Below are 21,241 nucleotides of genomic sequence, written 5' to 3'. Positions count from 1 at the left end.
TTGGTCACATAGTTATGTGTTACGTATCCAACAGATGGTAGCTATCCCCGTTATAATGAAAGGGGATATGCTGCCAGTTCTATAAATAGCGAAGCAAATATAAATAACATTGAGAAGTTCCTGGCAATCCATCTAAATACTGCCATATTTTAGTGTGCTTTATATGTACCTAGTTAAGCCTGTCTAGAGTTACTGTGATTTTTCTCACTTTATAGATGAGGAAGCTGAGATCCAGGAAGTCAGTAGTTAAGGACTTTCCAAGTTCATGCTACTTTTGGAACACTTGTCAACAGCAAAATACTGTTCAGTTGTTTAGTTACATAATGAGTAGAACTAAAATACTCTAGTAAGATTAAAATACAGGACTAATATACTGTATGTTTCCTTCTGTTACTCCATTTACTATTTTTTTTCTGATTATAACAACAGTATGTATTCTTTATGGAGCACTTGGAAAATGCAAAAAAAGTATAAAGAAGAATATAAAAATTACCCACCACAGTTAACATGTTTTTACCTGTTGTATGTGTGTGTGTATCTTCTATATGCACCCACGCACAAACACACAACAAACATAATGGGACCCTACGCTTTTTATTATTAGTAATCCTTTTTCATTTGAAATTATATTTTAAACACCTTGCAATTTCATTTTATATATTTGGAAATCTAAGCTTAATGGATATATAATGCTGTATCAACTTAAAAATTGTTTTATTCTGTTTCTTAATAGTTCTATCTATGCCAAAAAGTATTGAATGAATTATTTCTGAGTAGGAGCTCTTTCTAGAAAATTCTTACTTTTTTCTTTTATTATTTGCCTAGATGATAGAGAAAAGTGATCATTACCTTTTCAAAATTTCATCCAGAGCCTCTTTAATTTCAATCCTGATAGATTTCAGTAACAGAGCACAGGTAACAGTTCTTTAATGTTACTATCTGTTATAAATAATTGTAACAAATTTTAGACAAGTAGACAGTTTATGATAGCCTGAGATTCCTAGAGAAAAAAAACATTTTTCTTAGGTGATATAAATGCTGTGTTGCACTAATCCTTTAAGTGAATTATTTTTCAATGTAAAATTACAGAGTTTACCTCTTATTAAATTTTGTGTATCACTTGATAGTAAAACAACTGAGACTGGGCACAGTGACTCACACCTGTAATCCCAGTACTTTGGGAGGCCAAGATAGGAGGACTGCTTGAGACCAGTTTGAGACCAGCCTGGTCAACATAGCAAGACCCCCATCTCAATTTACTTAAAAAAACAAAAAACAACTGAAAGATACGAGTAGTACTTTTTAACTAATGACATGCAAAATATACTTGAAGACCTAAAAGTGTCAAGTAGAATGCATTATTAGACTTTGGGGTCATAGAAGAAAACTTTAATTTCTGAAACTAAAGCTAACATGATCCATAATAAAATGGATCGGTTATCCATTTGTGGTAATGCTTTCAACAAATTACCCATTCAAGAAAGTATTAGTGATTGTTTTAGTAATAATTACAGGGTCTATTCTAAATCTCAGCAAGTGGCCTAGAGAATCTGCCTGCAAAGAAAAGTATACAAGCATACCTTACTTTATTGCCCTAGACAGAAGTCACTTTATTGCACTTTGCAGATACTGCATTTTTTACAAATTGAAGGTTTGTAGCAAAGCCAGTCTATCAGTGCCATTTTCCCAACATCGTGTGCTCACTTCATGTCTCTAGGTTACATTTTGATAATTCTTGCAATATTTCAAAATTTTCATTATTATAATATCTGTTAGGATGATCTGTGATCAGAGATTTTTGATGTTACTATTGTAATTGTTTTGGGGAGCCATGAACCACACCCACATAAGGTGAGAACTTAATCGGTAAGTGTTGTGTGTGCTCTGACTGCTCCGCCAGCTGACCATTCCCCTGTCTCTCTTTCTCTTTCTCTTTTTCTCTCTCTCCTCCCCGCGCTTGGGCCTCCCTATTCTTTTAGACACAACCATGTCAATATTAGGCCAGTCAATAACCCTTCAATGGTCCCAAGTGTTCAGATGAAAGTAAGAGTTAAACATCTCTCACTTTAAATTAAAATATAGAAATGATTAAGCTTAGTGAGGTAAGTATGTCAAAAGCTGAGACAGGCTGAAAGCCAGGCCTCTTGTTCCACACAGTTAGCCAAGTTCTAAACATAAAGAAAAAGTCCTTGAAGGAAATTAAAAGTGCTACTCCAGTGAACACATGAATGATAAGAAAGAGAAACATCTGTATTGCTGATATGGAGAAAGTTCTAGCTCTCCGGATAGATGGTCAAACTAACTACAACATTCCCTTAATCCAAAGCCTAATTCAGAGAAATGCCCTAACTCTCTTCAATTCTATGAAGCCTGAGAGAGGTGAGGAAGCTACAGCAGAAAAGTTGGAAGCTAGCAAAGGTTGGTTCTTGAGGTTTAAGGAAAGAAGTTTTCTCCAAACGTAAAAGTTCAAGGTGAAGCAGCAAGTGCTGATATAGAAGTTAAAGCAAGTTAATAAGAAGATCTAACTAAGATCATTTTGAATGCAGCTACACTAAAAAACATTTTCAGTGTAGATGAAATAGCTTTATATTAGAAGAAGATGTCATTAAGGACTTTCACAGTTAGAGAGAAGTCAATGCCTGGCTTTAAAGCTTCAAAGGACAGGTTGACTCTCTCATTAGGGGTGGATGCAGCTGGCAACTTTAAATTAAAGCCAATACTCATTTACCATTCCAAAAATCTTAAGGCCCTTAAGAATCATGCTAAATCTCCTCTGCATGCGCTCTATAAATGGAACAACAAAGCCCAGATGACAGCACATCTGTTAATAGAATGGGTTACTGAATATTTTATGCCCATTGTTGAGACCTACTGCTCACCAAAAAAGTTTCCTTTCAAAATAGTACTGCTTATTGACAATGTGCCTGGTCCTCCATGAGCTCTTATGGAAATGTATAAGCAGATTAATGTTTTCACAGCTGCTAACACAATATCTATTCTGAAGCCCACGGATCAAGGAGTGACTTTGACTTTCAAGTCTTGTTATTTAAGAAATACATTTTGTAAGGCAATAGCTACCATAGATAGTGATTCCTTTGATGGATCTGGACAAGCTACATTAGAAACCTTCTGGAAAGCATTCACCATTCTAGAAGCCATTAAGAACATTCATGATTCATAAAAGGAGGTCAAAATATCAACATTAACAGAAGTTTGGAAGAAGTTGATTGCAACCGTCATGAATGACTTTGAGGTGTTCAAGACCTATATGGAGGACATAACTGCAGATGTGGTGAAAATAGCAAGAGAGCTAGAATTAGAAGTGAACCCTGAAGATGTCTCTGAATTGCTGCTATCTCATGATAAAACTTGAATAGGTGAGGAGTTGCTTCTCTGGGGTGAGCAAAAAAAGCGGTTTCTTGAAATGGAATCTACTCCTAGTGAAGATGCCATGAGCATCTTGAACTGACAACAAAGGATTAAAAATATTCCATAAACTTAATTGAGAAAGCAGCACGAGGGTTTGGGAGAAGTTCTACTGTGCGTAAAATTCTATTAAACAGCATCACATGCTTCAAAGGAACCTTTTGTGAAAGGAAGGGTCAATTAATGCAGCAAACTTCAGTGTTGTCTTATTTTAAGAAATTGCCACAGCCACCCAAGTCGTTAGCAATCACCACCCTAATTAGCAAGCAGCCATCAACACTGAGGCAAGACCCTCTATCAGTAAAAAAGATTACAACTGGCTGAAGGCTCAGATGATTGTTAGCATTTTTAGGAATAAATTACTTTAGTTAACATATATACTTTTTTATACATAAGGCAATTGCATACTTAGTAGACTGCAGTATAGTGTAAACATAACTTGTATATGCACTGGGAAACCAAAACACTTGTGTAACTCACTTAATTGTGATATTTGCTTTATTGCAGTGGCTTGGCACCAAAAACTGCAGTATCTCTCAGGTATGCCTGTGGCTTTAATATGTAATATGCAAGGAATAGGAAACTGGAAAAATGCAAGTCAATTACCATGAGGAAAGATTACAATTAGCAGTAATTTTGGTAGTTGAAAAAAAAATAACTGCAAAGGAGAGGTGGGTAGTGAAGATCTGTCAACGTGTCTCCAATGTGCACAGGGAAACAGGTGCCAAATTGAGTTGGAACATGTGTTTCAGGCTATTTGACAAGTCTGGGCTTACAGAAAACAGTGTATGTGACAGAAGCCTGTTAGTTGTTTACCACACAGTTCCCTTTTCTTCCTGGGTACAGAGCTGGACTCTGTTAGCCTTCCTTGCAGGACATGATTGAGAACTGGCTATAAAATGTGGGCAGAAGTAACAGATGCACTTCGAGGCCTGATTCCTTCATTATCTTCCCCTGTCTTTGGGCTAGATGCAAAAGATCCAGTGAGGGATTTCCAGATGCAGGGGATGGTAAAGCCATAAGAAAGAAGAAGACAGGATTTTCAAGTCATTATTTGGTGGAGAGCCACCTAGAAGAGATGACAGTCCGGAATATCTCCTTTAGACTGTTGCATGAACAAGAAACTTTTATTGCACCAAGCCACTATTGATTGTCTCTAAAGTGCAATAATTAGACTCACCTGTCTAATGCAATATATCACACTATCACAATTTAAAGACCTCTGTAAAATAATTAATCTACCTTAACTCTCCCTTAATTCTTTTTTTTTTTTTTTTTTTTTTGAGACAGAGTTTTGCTCTTGTTGCCCAGGCTGGAGTGCAATGGCACAATCTCAGCTCACTGCAACCTCTGCCTCCCAGGTTCAAGCCATTCTCCTGCCTCCGCCTTGCGAGTAGCTGGGATTACAGGCATGTGTCGCCATGCCTGGCTAATTTTGTATTTTTTTAGTAGAGACCGTGTTTCTCCATGTTGGTCAGGCTGGTCTTGAACTCCCAACCTCAGGTGATCCACCTGCCTTGACCTCACAAAGTGTTGGGATTACAGGGGTGAGCCACCGCACTTGGCCCCTTAATTCTTACTTAGTAACTTTCTTCCGGGAAAGAGATACCTAATTAGGTATGAGACATGAGTATTTGGATTCACTAACAAATATATTTTAACTGTGTAAATTAACAAATTAGCATTCTTAATCTCTTATATGTTTGGTTTAGATGAGTTAATCTTCCAAGACTTGGTTGACCACGGCTGAACTGACAAATTGAGTTTCTAAACCAGCAAAACCGAACCCATAATCATCCAATCAAAGCTTGCGCATTCTATGAGGCTTAGCTTGAAAAAATGAAGAAAGTGCTTCCCTCTTTGTCATCAAATACAAAAATATATGCCCATAATTATTTTGGTATTAAATATTTATATATAACTGTCATAGATGTTTAGTAAATCTATTTCTATCATAGAAACTGGACAGTCTGGATAGTCCAAACCATCCAGGGGACACCCTCAAATCTGGAAGTAAGAGTCGTGAAAACAGCTATTACAGAGTCTACACCACCTGCTAGACCTTAGACCTCGCCCAGATCCTATGCACTTAGAAATGTCTCTTTTAAAATACTATGTTTTAGCAAGATTGGTTACCTGATACGATATAACAACCTTCAATCCTTCTAAATGTTAGAAAGCAGTAAATTAAATACAAAAAGGTGGTATGCTACTAAATGTAGATGCATTGACAATAGCCAAAATAGCAGCTGACACTAAAAGACAGAGACATAACTAAAATACATGCAGTTAACCTCTAAAAGTACAACTGTCTGGGGCAAACAACCCTTCATTAAACTAGGACTTTCTGAACTCTTAGAATGTACACAGCATCTTGTTGATAATAGGGTGGACAGGAGACAAGAAATATGTGTAGTTTGTGTCATCAAGAAGCTTATAATTTAGTTGAGAAAAAAAAGAGAGAGGCCAGGTGCGGTGGCTCATGCCTATAATCCCAGCACTTTGGGAGACTGAGGCAGATGGATCACCTGAGGTCTGGAGTTCAAGAACAGCCTGGCCAAAACTGTGAAACCCCATCTCTACTAAAAATACAAAAAATTAGCCGGCCGTGGTGGTGGGCACCTGTAATCCCACTTACATGGGAGGTTGAGGCAGGAGAATCACTTGAACCCAGGGGGCAGAGGTTGCAGTGAGCTGAGATCGTACCACTGCACTCCAGCCTGGGCAACAAGTGCAAAACTCTGTCAAAAAATGAGAGAAGAAAGGAAAGAAAGAGAGAGAGAGAAGAAAAGAAAGAAAGAAAAAGAAAGGAAGAAAGAAAGAAAAAAGAAAGAAAGAAAGAAAGAAAGAAAGAAAGAAAGAAAGAAAGAAAGAAAGAAAGAAAGAAAGAAAGAAAGAAAGAAAGAAAGAAAGAAAAGAGAGAGCATATGAAGCTTAATAAATGATTTTGTTTAAGATATAAAGTAATAATACTAGGAATAAGGATGGATGAAACTGACAGGATAAAATATACTATATTTTATGGCAGGAGATGATGACAGGAGAGATTATTCAGGGTAACTGGAGTAGCCAGAAAAGGTTTTGTGATAGAGGTTCTCTTCTTTTGTTAGAAATTATGAGTTTAGTTGTTGTTTTAATGCCTAAAATAGCACGTACAATAGAAATGTAAATAAAAGACCTTGGGGAGAGTCCCACTATTGCCTGAAGAATTTCTAACTAATGAATCATCAAAGAAACCAAGAGGAGGGAGGTAGGACTGGTAACATGAGCTGGTTGCCCATTTAGTACACTCAGGACATGTTCGTCATCCGTGCTCTAAGCTGAGAGCTGAAGATGTCCTCAAACAGGAAACAGGAACTTATTGTACAGCCTAAAAATGGAGCAGGCACTTTGAAGTAGAAAAAGACCTCTAGTTTGCTTCTGGCTCAGTGACCAGACATGATGACTATCAGCCTCTTCATTTATTTGTTATTCATTCATGTATTCGATAAACAATTATTAGATGCCTGCTGTAGATCCAGAACAACAACAATAACAAACAAGCTCCATTTCCTCAAAGAATATTCTGTGGGGAAGGGAGACCTATATAGGTCAATAGTTAGAACAAAAAAGTGTGTGAAATGTATTGACAAAGGAATATGAAGGAGTGTGAGAACTCCCTGCTCTTTCACTTTCACAGTTATGCTTCTGTCCAGAGCACACGTCTCCTCTACATTCAGTCAATTCTATCACCCATTTATAGTCTGTCTTTAGCCTCTGAACTCTAAGCATTTTTTAGGAATGCTTCCTGAATCCCCGAACCTGGGCTGATGCTTCTATGAGTGCTTTTGGTGATCTGCATTGCCACAGAGGCACTTAGGACACAGCATTACATCTGCCTGCAAACCCATCCCTAGACAATCACCTATGCAAGGGTTAGGATTGCTCTTTTTTTTTGCCCCAGCACTACACCCATGGTTTCTCTGTTCTTGGCATGTAAGCAATACATGCTTGAAATAATTAATTTAGTAATTAAGTATGAAATTTATTATTCCAAATATTCTAAGAAGTACATAACACGTATTAGAACAATGTCTATTGTGAACTCTTGAAATGCATTTTACAAAGCACTTGAGTAAGTTTTAGTTATCTGGAAAATTCACTTGTATGGAAACTTCATTCCATGGAAGTGCTGGGTGAACTGGACTAGGGTAGATGAATTATTCACGCTTTCAAACTTGTACACAGTAAATCAAACAGCTGCCGTGATATTCTTCCAATCCTCAATTAACTATGGTGACCAATGGGGAAAATATTTAGTAATAGTTAAACCAAATCCACTGAAAACCTTCCAGTGGAATTCTAACCTTCTTATTATGCCTTTTGTCAGTGCTGTTACGCATTGTTAAAAATGTCTTCTTTTTTTTTTTTTTCCTGTCTTCTCCCTTTTCCTTCGGCAAATGTCCTTATGAATAGAAAATGGTTAGAAGACCACAAAGATAGAGCCTGGCACTCAAACACAGCATAAAATATGAAGACAAAGTGGCATTGATCTGGGAATTCTGGAAAAATTTAGAATTTTTTTGACCACGATATTACAATAATTATTAACATAAATAAGCAAGAGAACGGTTTGCTGTAATAGCGATCCCTGTGCAGAAGGGCTCCAGGAGGAGTTTCACCTCTACAATGACAAAGCTGGTAGTTTGTAGTAATAGTAAAAAATTACAAAAACAGTTAACAATAAACGTTTTCTTAAAAGGCCCAAAAGTGGAAAAAACACGCTGGATCCACAGAAAAACTTATACACAAATGTTTATAGCAGCATTATTCATAACAGAGAAAAGGTGGAAATGATCCAAATATCTATCAACTGAAAAACAGATAAACAAATGGTGGTATATCCATATGATGGGATATGATTTGGCAATAAAAAGGAACGAAGTAGTGATACATGCTATATCATGGATGAGCCTTGAAATCATTATGCTAATTGAAAAGTCACAAAATACTGCATATACACTTTTCTTTATGTGAAATGACCAGAAGAGACAAATCTGTAGAGGTAGAGAATACATTAGTGGTTGCCTAGGGCTGGACATATGGGAGGCTGCAGGCATGATAGCTTAAAGGGTATGGGGTTTCTAAAACTAACTGTGGTGATGATTACACATCTGTGAATATACTAAAAACCACTGGATTGTACACTTCAAATGGGTGAATTTTATGATATGTGGATTATATCTCAGTAAAGCTGTTCTTAAAGGCAATCTACTGGAAACAGTAAAAATGTATTGGCCAGGAGAAATCATACCTCATTAATATTTTAAAATATTTTACAGGAACAATGAGGCATATGTAAATAAAGAATGAGTGATCTACTTTTATCCTCAAGAAGACCCAGGAGAAAGTTCATACCAAATGCTATTCTGAAATCAAGTCCTCATGAAATGAGGCCAAGATGAGTCTGGTTTGTCTTAGAAAAGAAATAGTTTTGAAACACCAAAACAAGTACAATGGAAAAATATAAAAAGAACGATTCTTCTGAGATTGCTGCTAAAGCTTGCCTTATCTATTATTTTTTCCATCAGTCTGGAATTTTGTGATAAGGTCTACTTGTTTTTATATAACTCTAACATTTTTCAAGTAAGGAAAAAATAAATCAATGCAGATAGAACACAAATATGTTTCCAAAAAATGGTCTAATTTAATGGGAGCATTAAAAGAAAATCCTCAGGCTTGTCATATAACAGTTTAAGAAATTAAATGGCTTATTTATCTGATAAAAAGAAAAAACAAAAAGGAAGGAAGGAAGGAAGGAAGGAAGGAAGGAAGGAAGGAAGGAAGGAAGGAAGGAAGGAAGGAAGGAAGGAAGGAAGCTCACACATTGATCTTCCAATGGCTGGGCATGTGACCCTTCTCCTTTGGATATGGGTATTTATGATAAATCAGTCAGTCATGATAAATCATTGAAAAGAATATCTCAAGATAGAACAGTTCTCATTGTAGATGATGATTTGGAATCATCAATAAATTATTTAAGAGATCATTCAGCTGAAGTTTACAAAGTTCCAGCTTTATTGTTGCATCTTTATACTTATATTAGTTTAATGTGGTACATCAATTCAAAGAAGAAATAAATCAATTAATAATATTTACCTTCTTTTTCTGATCTATTAAATAACACACTGCTTGTTATATTATCTTCAGTCCATTTAACTGGAATGTTCCATGTATAACTAAAATTTTTTAAAAAAGAAAAATTTAACTTTTATTACTAAAAGATAAAATTTCAAGAGTAAAAATCACTAAAAAGCAGTAACAAGTGTATTTTTCTGTTAAGTGATTATCTAGTCCATACTATACAATTAATGTAGCTAATACAACATTTTAGGGATGAAGATAAGCTGTATAACTGTTTTCAATTTCTATAAATCTGTAAAATTTAGAAATTGCATCAAAAATTAGCTAAGCATGAAAAAGATTATTTCAATAAAATGTTTTGGCATTTTAGAATAAAGATATTGCATAACTTGCACAAATATAGCACATCTTATTATAATATTGAACATTCACACACATACTTGCACACAGTCTAATATGCTACCATTTCCATCAAGGAACACAAAACATTTTTAGAAATTAGAAGACAAATGGTAAACTCTGTAAAGGAAATAACACATTTTAGAAAGTATGCTGAAATTCTACCACCACCATCATCCCCTAAAGCCTCTCACACTCTCCCCTAAATATCCCCTATTTAGAACTAGAACTGATGTGCTCAAGGGAAGAATCATCAGGTAAGCACGTTTCAGGAGTTTTCAGTGCTTCTCTTTAGCTACTTAATATTTTCTTGCAGAGTGGGTATGTGGGAGCTAACTTTGTATTTTGATATATATACTTAACAGTTTTGTCTTGAAATCTCATTTTTTTTGGATGGTTTGTTCTTATATCATCTCATATCAGAAAATGCAGATCTGGAGAGAAGGTGAATCTACGTACCATTGGCTGATTTAGGTTTCAACTCAAAGTTGGTTTATCTGACAGATTAAATTTCCTAACAGAGAATTAGGGTTAACATTTCACCTTTTCAAGATATAACAAAATTTATGTCGTTCAAGGAGAATATATTTTTGCTATATACCTGAAAGAAGTAATCCCTTGTTTTTTTTTTTAAATCAGCTTCTTTGGAGCATTTTATTGCAGTGGAATGTTTTTGGCTATACGTTTCATAAAACCAACACATAAATTGCTTCTTGGGCCTTATAGTGGACACTGTTGGTGCTTCCCCCTTATGTCCTTAGACCCTTTTCTCTCTCTCTCTCTCTTTTTTTTTTTTTTTTTTTTGAGATGGAGTTTTATTCTTGTTGCAATGGAACGGACTCGGCTCACTGCAACCTCCGCCTACCAGGTTCAAGTGATTCTCCTGCCTCAGCCTCCCAAGTAGCTGGGATTACAGGCACCTGCCACCACACCCAGCCAATTTTTTTGCATTTTTAGTAGAAATGGGGTTTCACTATGTTGGCCAGGCTGGTTTCAAACTCCTGACCTCAGGTGATCCACCTGCTTCGGCCTCCCAAAGTGCTGGGATTACAGGCATAAGCCACTGTGCCCAGCCCTCTTTGTCATTTTTGTACACCCTGGATGCCAGTGTGCTTCCTCTGCCAACAATCAATACCTGGGTCTCTCTGACAGAGGACTGCCTTCCAGCTACCTGAGCAAGGAAAGCTAAAAGTTCCTGGGAATTTACATCCTTCTGGATGTGGCCCTTAGCAATGACTGACAGGTGTGAGAATGTTTCCTGCCCCATCCATCAGGAGCACTCTGAAGTATGATCTGCACTGGCTCTAGGACTTTCCTGCAGGACTGAGTCAAAGTTACCCTCTTCAGAACCTGCTTCATACAGCACCTTTGCTGGGCTTCCTTTCCTTCTCTATCCACTGCCTGCTTCTCTATCTTCCTTTCCTTCTCTATCCACTGCCTGCTCCCCCACTGATCTTTCCTGGAAACACTTCCTAACAAGTCACTTTCATGCACACGATCATTTCAGGGTCTGCTTCTAGGAACATCAAACTAAGAGCCCTTGCAGCTTCTCAGAAGACCGACAAAGAACATTGCTGAAACACCACATATTACTTATATATCTCACTTTCACTGCTCTGCTGAATTGGTGCTGCCATGTAAACTAACATTTTATGCTTCCTCTTCTTTCCCCAATACCAATCAGACTGAAACAACACAGCAGGCAGTGTCTGGATGACCTAGGCCCACAGTTAAGATTTCCTATTTTGACTGTCCTCTCTAAAACATGGTCTCTGGGACTACACCATGCCTCAAAAGGGCAGAAGATATTCTAAGGTCATGTACAAAAATACTGCTCTGAGGTCTTTAAGAGTATCATAAGATAGAAATGATAGAAAGTTGAAGCTATACAATTTTATAGTTTTAGAATCACATAATCTACTGTAATCTAAGCTGAGTAAAATGACAGACTTGAGAGTATAAAACGTGAAGAAATGGAAATTACATAAATGAAATGATTGAGTTTTCTTCATATTGGCTAAAATTCAGGAGTATCAGAATTCATTTTTATAGACATAGTTCACTATCTAACCATGTAAGAAGTTCTAGCAGTATGAAATATGGCCACTCTAATTTTCTCTAAGGAAACTGACTTTGCACCGAGGTGACACACTTACTCCCATTCCCTCTGCCTGTTTACACAGAGTGGACTATCAAAGGCACGTATGCTTTCCTGAGAGAGACATCCTGGGATGGAGATGTGAAACTGGCTCATTTCTTTTTTTTTTTTTTTTTTTTTTTTTTTTGAGATGGAGTCTTGCTCTGTTGCCCAGGCTGGAGTGCAGTGGCCTGATCTCAGCTCACTGCAAGCTCCGCCTCCCGGGTTTACGCCATTCTCCTGCCTCAGCCTCCCGAGTAGCTGGGACTACAGGCGCCTGCCACCTCGCCTGGCTAGTTTTTTTTGTATTTTTTAGTAGAGACGGGGTTTCACCGTGTTAGCCAGGATGGTCTCGATCTCCTGACCTCGTGATCCGCCCGTCTCGGCCTCCCAAAGTGCTGGGATTACAGGCTTGAGCCACCGCGCCCGGCCGAAACTGGCTCATTTCTAAGAGATGGTTGAGGACATGGTGTTAAAGCAATAACTTATACATGGGTGAGCCATTTAAATTATAAAAAGGTTCTAGTCAGTAAGAATTCCCTAATCTTGGATTATTTAAACAGTGAGAAAATATTTAGAGAAGACCATTGAACTCACAGTACAACTTAACTGGTCATACTGTCTACCAAACAAGAATACATCTGATCAGAAAGCAGATGGAAGTTAGGGTTGGAAAAAAAGCTAATTCCTTTTTGGTTGCATGAAGTCATTTATTATGATCAAATTCTTCTTTTAAATAAAGAAGAATCCTTTTGCTATAATGTCTCTTTCTTATTTGTTCAGAAGCTACTACTGATTTTTAACAAACATACTCAACAGAGAAGAACCTATTTTCTAAGTTTCTTTTCCTATGCATATATGACTTCTTAAAAAATAAAAGTAGAATGAACATATTAAATTTATGATAAGCCATCACAAAAAATCATGCAACTATGAATATAAATAAAACGAAAATAGTATCTGAAGATGGAAACTGAAGACAAATATTAAAGAAAGTATAAATGTTAATACAGTTCTATGTTCTAAGTCTTGGTGAATAAAATTTTAAAATTTATTGTTACAAAAAGTGATTTTATACCTAATGATATATTTAGTTCACTTGGCAGTAAAATTGTTTGGTTTGTGTGGAGAGAAATTCATAACCAACAAGCAGCTCTTAAAAATCCAACCCCATTAATTTAAAAAACTCCTTAGTTTAAATTATTGACTGTCTTTGGCTTAACAAATTAATGGATACATATGAGAGGAAGTAACAGTTACTGGGAAATTTTCCCAGTGTAAGTTTATTTCTCTAGAGAGAAATACTTTTTAAATTTTAATATCCAGAGGCTTCAGCAGTATTAAATAGTTAATCTAATTTGCTGGAACACAAAACAGTAACTATAAAAGAAACACTTGATAGTTGTTAACAGAACAATCACAGAGATTATTCTATGATTTTTGTAGTTGAATTATCACCTGCAATCAAGTCAGATCTATGTTTCAATTCATGTATCATGAAGAGGAAAAAGTGAAAAACAAAGGTTTTCTCCATCATCATCTCATCTTTCCTTTCTAAAATAAAGGTAAGAAGTACACTTACCTTGTAGTTCAGGGAGTATACAGACACTCCCTGAAGGGACCTCATATTGGTCTAAGTAGTCAAATTTCCTTTGTTGTAGTGTGACCTATTGATTTTCAGAACTTGCATTATAGCAGGATTCCCAGTTTCTCTGAATGTCACTTAGTGTGCAAGGCTGGGTGCCTGAGGTTTCCAGGAAGAGAGGCCAAAGATGGGCCTCAACGAGGTGAGTACAATGGCTTTCTCAAGGCTTCTCCAGTTCAGGTGTCAACTGGCATCTTGGAAGCAGCTAATTTAATAATTGTGAGAGTTCATCATTCTCTGATGCCTTGGAAAGTCAAGTGTTTCGGCAATTTTAATTTTTGGAAACACCTGAGTGTGCTGTAGTGTGACTTATTTCCCCAACCCCTGAACTGTAATCCAGGAAACAGGCTCTGTTACCCACCTTATACAGTACTCATCATGAAATGAGACTATAAAGATCTTTCTCTTCTGAATAAATATGACTACGATCACAATGGTGCAAGATGAGAACAATATTCTAAAAGGAGATTGTTCTCTGCCGATTCACCTGATTGAATTCCTTCCACATTGTTCTTTAATTAGGAATTTTAGCTCAACAAAATCTTTGGAACATCTACCATGCCCTCCAGCCCACAGCCACTCTTACCTAGTCCAGGCCTATCGTTTCTGTCAACTGTCACGTGGGCTGCTCATTGCAATATTGTTCTAACTGGTCTCCCTGCCTCCACTCCTCCCCCACTGCCCAGGATCTGTGATCAATTCTCCACAGTGCAGCCAGAGGAGAACTTTGAAAAATTTAAATGTGATCCTGCCAATTCTCTCCTTAAAATCCTCAAATTTGCACACTATTTTCCAAAATCTTTAACATGGTCTGCATACCTGGTCCCTGCCTTCCTCTTCATCTTCACCTCACATCACTTTCCCAGTCACTCTCTGCTATCCCGTTTCTTGGAAGCAGACTGCCTGGGTTCACATCAAGGCTCCATTATTTACACTGTGTGACCTTGAACAAATTACTTAATCACTTTTGCCACAAATTCCTCATTTACTATAAAACAAAATACATCTGAAGTGCTTAAAATAGTACCAATCACTTGGTCAATGTTCAATAAGTGTTGTAAATCATGTGTACAAGACTTTAGGGCTTTCATATATGTTATAGCTTCTGTTTTGCGGGGTGGGGGGATTGTTTTGTTTTTTTGAGACAGATTCTCACTCTGTCACACAGGTTGGAGTGCAGTAGCATGATCTCAGTTCATTGCAACCTCCGCCTCCCAGGTTCAAGCAAGTCTCCTGCCTCAGCCTCCCAAGTAGCTGGAATTACAGGTGTGTGCTACCATGCCCGGCTAATTTTTGTATTTTCAGTAGAGACAGGGTTTCATCAGGTCGGCCAGGCTGGTCGCGAACTCCTGACCTCGAGTGATCCACCCACCTCAGCCTCCCAAAGTCCTGGGATTACAGGCATGAGCCACCACGCCCGGCCATAGTTTCTGTTTTGAACATCTGGAGCAGTCACTTCCCCACACCAATTTGCTCACCTAAAATACCACATCCTTGGAAAATAAAGCCTTCTGTGACCCTCCCTACCCTACTCCACCTCCTGCTCCATCTCCCAATTAATTGAGGATCAGCAAATCAGTGGACTCATATAGTAAGAGAGAATAATTACTGTCAAACTTTCCAAATGGAAGCTTGTTTGACAAGAGACATATTTTTAGATTTAATATCCATTCTAGTGGTATTAGAGGTGGTCAATCTAATTTGCTAGAACGTAAAACAATATAAAGGAATCAGTTTAGAGTTATTAAAGACTTTCTAAAACATCTTTTTGTGTTATTCTAATTGCTACAGGATAATTGATCTTACAATAATTTATATATGTGACTGTAAAATTATGTCAATGAAATCATTAAGAAAAAGAAAAAGAAGACAAAGGGTCTCTTCAGCGACAATCAGGCAGTGGAGATTATAGGACACCTGGGTGGGAATGGGTGAAAGATTCTCTCTACTAAAACAAAGGATTCAAATGTTGAAAGAGGGGGCAATAACAACGGGGCATGGGTGAAATGGGAAAAAGAATCCTATCTAGTCCAGGCACAGTGGCTCACCCCTGTAATCCCGGCACTTTGAGAGGCCGAGCCGGGTGGGTCACCTGAGGTCAAGAGTTTAAGACCAGCCTGATTAACATGGTGAAATTTCATCTTTACTAAAAATACAAAAATTAGCTGGGTGTGGTGGCATGCACCTGTAATCCCAGCTACTCGGGAGGTTGAGGCAGGAGAATTGCTTGAACCCAGGAGGCGGAGGTTGCAGTGGGCTGACTGGGTGACAGAGTGAGACTCTGTCTTAAAAAAAAAAAAAAAAAGGCCAAACAAACAAACAAAAAGCACGCCTATCTGTTGGGTGTTAGACTTTTCATATTTGTCTTCTCTTTCATATTTGCCAGCTCTATGTGTGTTTGCCCTATGTTTTTGGAGGATTTGCCAAATTTATTTTTAGTTGGTCTGTTAATTTTTTTGAGAATCAGAAATTTAATCTTTCAGAGTTATTTTGTGTTCTCAATTTGTCCTAAGACATTCTTCTCCTAGTTCACTGGTGTAATTGTTCTTCATCTCCGAATATATCTCATACATTTATTTTGTTTCCTTAGTTATGCATCTTATAAAGTCAGGATTTGTTTGTTTGTTTTTTCACATGAAATTTTAACCTTTTATCCTTCCAAATTGTTTTCATGTATCTTGTGATCTTTGTCATTCATATTTAAGAAAGAATTAAATTGATTCAGATGGCTGGTGTGTACTCTCTCTATTATCGAGAAGGGATTATATATATATATATATGTGTGTGTGTGTGTGTGTGTATATATAAATATTATTTATTTTATCTTATTTTATTATTTTTAGGGATGAGCTCTTGTCTGCCACCTAGGCTGGAGTGCAGTGGTGCGATCATGGCTCACTGCAGCCTCAAACTCCTGACTTGAGATGACTCAGTCATCTTCAGGTCTCAGCCTTCTGACTAGCTAGGACTACAGGCGTGAACTACCATACTCCCGTGCCTTGAGACGGGCTCTTGTTATGTTGCCCAGGCTGCAGGGAGTTGTATTTTTGAAATAAGTTTCTCTACTGAGCAGAAGGTCTGACTGGGAGCTCTGTGTGTGTGTATGAGGGGTGCTGTCAGCTCCAGCCCACCCATCCTGCAAATGACATAATGAGGGAGGCTTTACTCTGAGAGTCTCAACCAAATGGAAATCCTTAGCTCTCCTCTACTGTTTTAGTCAATTTCTTTAGGAAACAAGCCCACTGTATTTTTCCTGGGGCCATTGCCAGATTTCTGAGAGCTCTGTGCAGACAAAGAAATGGTAGGTGGCGGAGAGAAAGTAGGGGTGAGGGGTGGTCCAACTGGCACAATTGTCCTGAGACTAGACTATCAATTCATTGCCCTATTTTCAGCCTCACTTCTCACTCTTACTCTTCAGTCTTTATGCTGACACTGAACCTAGAATCTGTCTAGGGATAGGGAAGTTCCCTTATTATTATCTGATTGTATTTTCCTCAGACTGTATTTTTCCTTCTGCTTTTCTTCTTCAGAACTCTGTGACACATACGGCCCCTCCCTTTATTTTCTTTATTCCTGTAGATTTATTTCTTTAGGTGATTCCATTCCTCTCTTCAATATCTGTAAAGAACAGGACATGGATGCATGTGCTCTGCCCACCATTTCAAACCTGGAAATCACTTGGCTATTTTTTAATCCCTTGTTCCCCTAAAGGCACTGTGGCTTTATACTTGTATATCAGTCATCCATCATGTACTCAAGAATAGGATATAAAATAAATGGCCAATATTTCTGCCAAATTTCTGTGTTTTTTTCAAATGCATTATAGAGCCTTACCCAAGATCTGAAGTGGGCTGAGAAGGGTTAGCTCTTGAGTCCAGCAGAAACCGTTTCTGTGTGATGTTCTTGACACCATTCACATTAAGCACAGGATAACCCATCTGTCTGGTCCAGGTGTCCATTACTTCTTTCACTGGGAGCCTACTCGCCTAAGATTGAAAACAAAATGGAGACTAAATAATTAACAAATACAAGAAAAAAAAGGATAGAATAGTTAGATTAGAAAATGATTGGTAAGCCATTTGTAAATCAGACAAAGAAATATTTGGGGATATATACTCTTCCTTACCTCTTCCAGTGCTGCCCAAAAATCAGAAGTTTTTGCATTCTTGAATTGGTATTTTTCCAAGTACATCTGTGTGTAAAAGATAATGAGTATGTTAGAAGTCAATGTTTGCTTGTCTCATCCTTTCATAAGACGAACCGAACCCCTACTACTCAATTCTGCCTCCATTGCACAAAACCAGCCATAGACAACGTGTACATGAATGAGCATGGCTGTTGCACTGATATTTGAATTCCATACAATGTTCATATATCATAAAATATTCTTCTTCTTTTGATTTTTTTTCAACCATTTAATAATGTGGAAACCATATTTAGTTTATGGGCCTTAAAAAATACATGGATGGTGGGCCAGATTTGGCCTGAAGACAGTAGCTTGCTGATCTCTGCTCTAAGGAAATAAATATACAACCTTTTGAATAATAATGATGATGATGATGGTGGTGGTGGTGGTGGTGGATGAATTGCGGACATTATTCACTGTAAAGCATAAGTCTTCACTCTTCAAATATTTTAAAGTACAAGTCTTTTAAGTTTCTTTTGGCAATTTTCTTTACAAAAACTCTTTCTATATGTGAGTTTTCAAAGATAGTGTGATTTATCCCCAGAAAAAAAATTCCCAGTCTTCTAATCCCATAACTGGGAGCCACTTGGAGTTTGCCAGTACACTTTCCAAAGCTCCTGTTGTATCACTCCTCCGTTGCTTTCTAGAATTGTCCTGACTGAAAGTGGAGGTCTTTGATAGAAATGGAACCATCTTCAGTGTTCTTAATGTTAACTTTGCACATATCATTTTCACTCTAAGTTGCTACAATTTTCAGTAGGTGCTGTACCTAAATCACGTTACCTCCTAAATGCCTCTTCTTTTCAGGCATAGAGATAAAACAGTATTACCAGGACTCCAAGAAGTCTGGAAGAGGGGTGAAGCCACTTTGGAATGCGGCCTCCATATTTGTTCTTTTGGTTAATTCACTTCTTGGCACTACCACCAGAGGGCAGGCAAAGGAAGGGAGAAGCAGCAATCCCTTTCAGGTATTCATTACAGAGTTGCACAAATCATTCATCGTATCTTAATAAAATAGTTGAATATTTGGTAAATCAAATGTCTAATATTTTAAAATAATAATAATTGAATACTTGTATAGTAATAATTATAACCATAGCTGTGTTTTGATGACAATTTCTATTGAATAGTGTCTTTTAAAATTAATTTAGAGGAGTTTATTTGACTACTACAATGTCTTTAGCTTAGAAACATGCATTCGTGGAATTGGAGGGGACTTTAAACATTTTTAATAGAGCTCCCACATTTTGAGGTGAAGGAAACTGCTCCCCCTAACTACCTGGGTGCCTTCAGAGGTGAAGAGATTTGCCTGAGAGGAGAATTCTGAACCCTGAATCAGTGTGCATGTGGTTTTTATCACTGTAATTGTTGTTACTGGTTTTAAAATTGCAGTTTCTTGCTTCTCATGAACCACAGGCTGAATGGAAATTTATGTAATCAGCATATTAAAAGGTACTAATTTTATATTGTCTAGATTAGTGCTTCTGAATATTCTATATTAGGACACTTCCCTCTTCACCTTGAATAATCATGTAGTCATTCAAGTCCAAATTACATGATGACCTAGGTCATAGTTCATTATTAATTGGAATCAGTGAGCACAAAAGGAAACGAACAATGTTTCTGTTACTAGTATTCCAAGAAGGGAAAAGACATTTTCCAGCTGACCCACTCCTGTCTTATCGACAGTACTACTGATACCAGAAGAAAAAGAAAGGAAGAATGTATTCTGTTTCTATATCATGACCACATATTGTTATGAATGCCCCCTTCTCTATTACATCTTTTATGTACAAGTATAGCCTTAAAGATTTTCCAGTTGATAATTTTGTTATTTCCCCCATCCTGCACCTATTTTGCTGTTTGAGGTTGAGTTTGGGGCAAGGTGATGAGCATGAAAGAGAATAGACAACTGGCCACCCCCAGATTTAGTTCCACACCAGGTTAGCTAATAAAGAGTCACTTTGGGAAGAAAGTTAGTATTTGCAACGGAAATACCTTGAACTCCCATTCACAGACTGTGGGATTTCAGGGCAACAATCATAGAGTGATGATGACAACTCAAGGAGGATATTGTTGGGATGCTCAAACTATCTGAACTATGGAACTATGTTCCAGTTGGTCAGATTGCTTACTGGATGTGGCCTGTATCTATCATATACTATTTTCAGATATTAGCTAGTGTTTGAAGATTGAAGGAAAAGAGTGTTTGGGTGTTTTGTGTAAATTCATTCCATAGCACTATAATGGTATGAAATATAAATATCTATACTTCCTAGTTCAGTTTTTAACACCATCTGTGATCACAGTTAAAGGAAGACTTTTAACTTGAGAATTATTAGTTTTAGACAAAACTGGTTTTTAGTATTAATTTTAACATAGATCCTGGGTTAAAGGAAATATGAGGATAGCTATTCATTTTCAAGGACTCTTGGTACTTCTCTATAAAAGTCAATATGAAAGATTATTTAATTTGAAGTCAGCTCTGAAGATGCCAAAAGTATGTTATTTATTAAAATTTAATTTAAAATCAAAACTATACAAATTGAATTTTAACTTAATTTTTGAAAACGAATTTTCTTTATTTCCATATTCTGTATAATTTATTATAGACTATTCACTTGTTCATTCATTTAACAAACATTTTCAGGACAACTTAATATGTGTAATTAAACTAGGCCCTGCAGTATAGGTAAAGATATAGAAGACAGAGCTCCTGATTAAAGATGCTAACAATGGGCTGGGCACAGCAGCTCATGGCTGTAAATCCCAGCACTTTGGGAGGCCGAAGCAGGCGGATCTCTTCAGCTCACAAGTTCAAGACCAGCCTGGGCAACATGGCGACACCCCGTCTCTACTAAAAATATGAAAATTAGCCGGGTGTGGTGGTGCCTGTAATCCCAGCTACTCAGGAGACTGAGACATGAGAATCGCTTGAACCCGGGAGGCAGAGATTGCAATGAGCCAAGACCATGCCACTGCGCTCCAGCCTTGGCGACAGAGTGAGACTCTGTCTCAATAATAATAATGATAATGCTTACAATGAGGGAATATATGATAAAATTTGAGTTTGAAACTTATGGAAAAGTTACAAGATGTTCTCATGTAAGCAGAAGCACAAGCACATAGCTTCTCTCTTTGCATCTAATGTCTCTTATTTTGCTAATAGACAAGGGGTTAAAATATACTGATACACTTCCCAAATATTTCCTAACTCTTGACTTTATTTCTTACTTTAATAATCACCTAGGTGTTTCACTATTGGGTAGAAGGGGGCCATTTTCTTTTAGAGTAGTGTAGAGAGGGCTAAATGCCACATAAGAAG

The 21,241-nt window shown here is 37.3% G+C and overlaps 1 protein-coding gene across 1 annotated transcript in view; it reads right to left on the bottom strand.

The window, feature by feature from the left end:
• The window catches only part of ENPEP (glutamyl aminopeptidase), an 85,923-nt gene that overhangs the window by 22,670 nt on the left and 42,012 nt on the right, over positions 1–21,241 (bottom strand). The window contains exons 9-11 of the mRNA XM_010389087.2: positions 17,857–17,922; positions 17,565–17,716; positions 9,565–9,644 (exon numbers count right to left, since the gene is read on the bottom strand). Coding sequence (XP_010387389.2) covers positions 9,565–9,644; positions 17,565–17,716; positions 17,857–17,922 — 298 coding nt within the window. The remainder of the gene's footprint in view (positions 1–9,564; positions 9,645–17,564; positions 17,717–17,856; positions 17,923–21,241) is intronic.

The sequence above is a fragment of the Rhinopithecus roxellana genome, chromosome 2 (genome assembly GCF_007565055.1).
Source record: "Rhinopithecus roxellana isolate Shanxi Qingling chromosome 2, ASM756505v1, whole genome shotgun sequence".
Lineage (NCBI taxonomy): Eukaryota > Metazoa > Chordata > Mammalia > Primates > Cercopithecidae > Rhinopithecus > Rhinopithecus roxellana.
The sequence above is the reverse complement of the archived record's forward strand: the minus strand, read 5'-3'. Positions and strand labels throughout refer to the sequence as shown.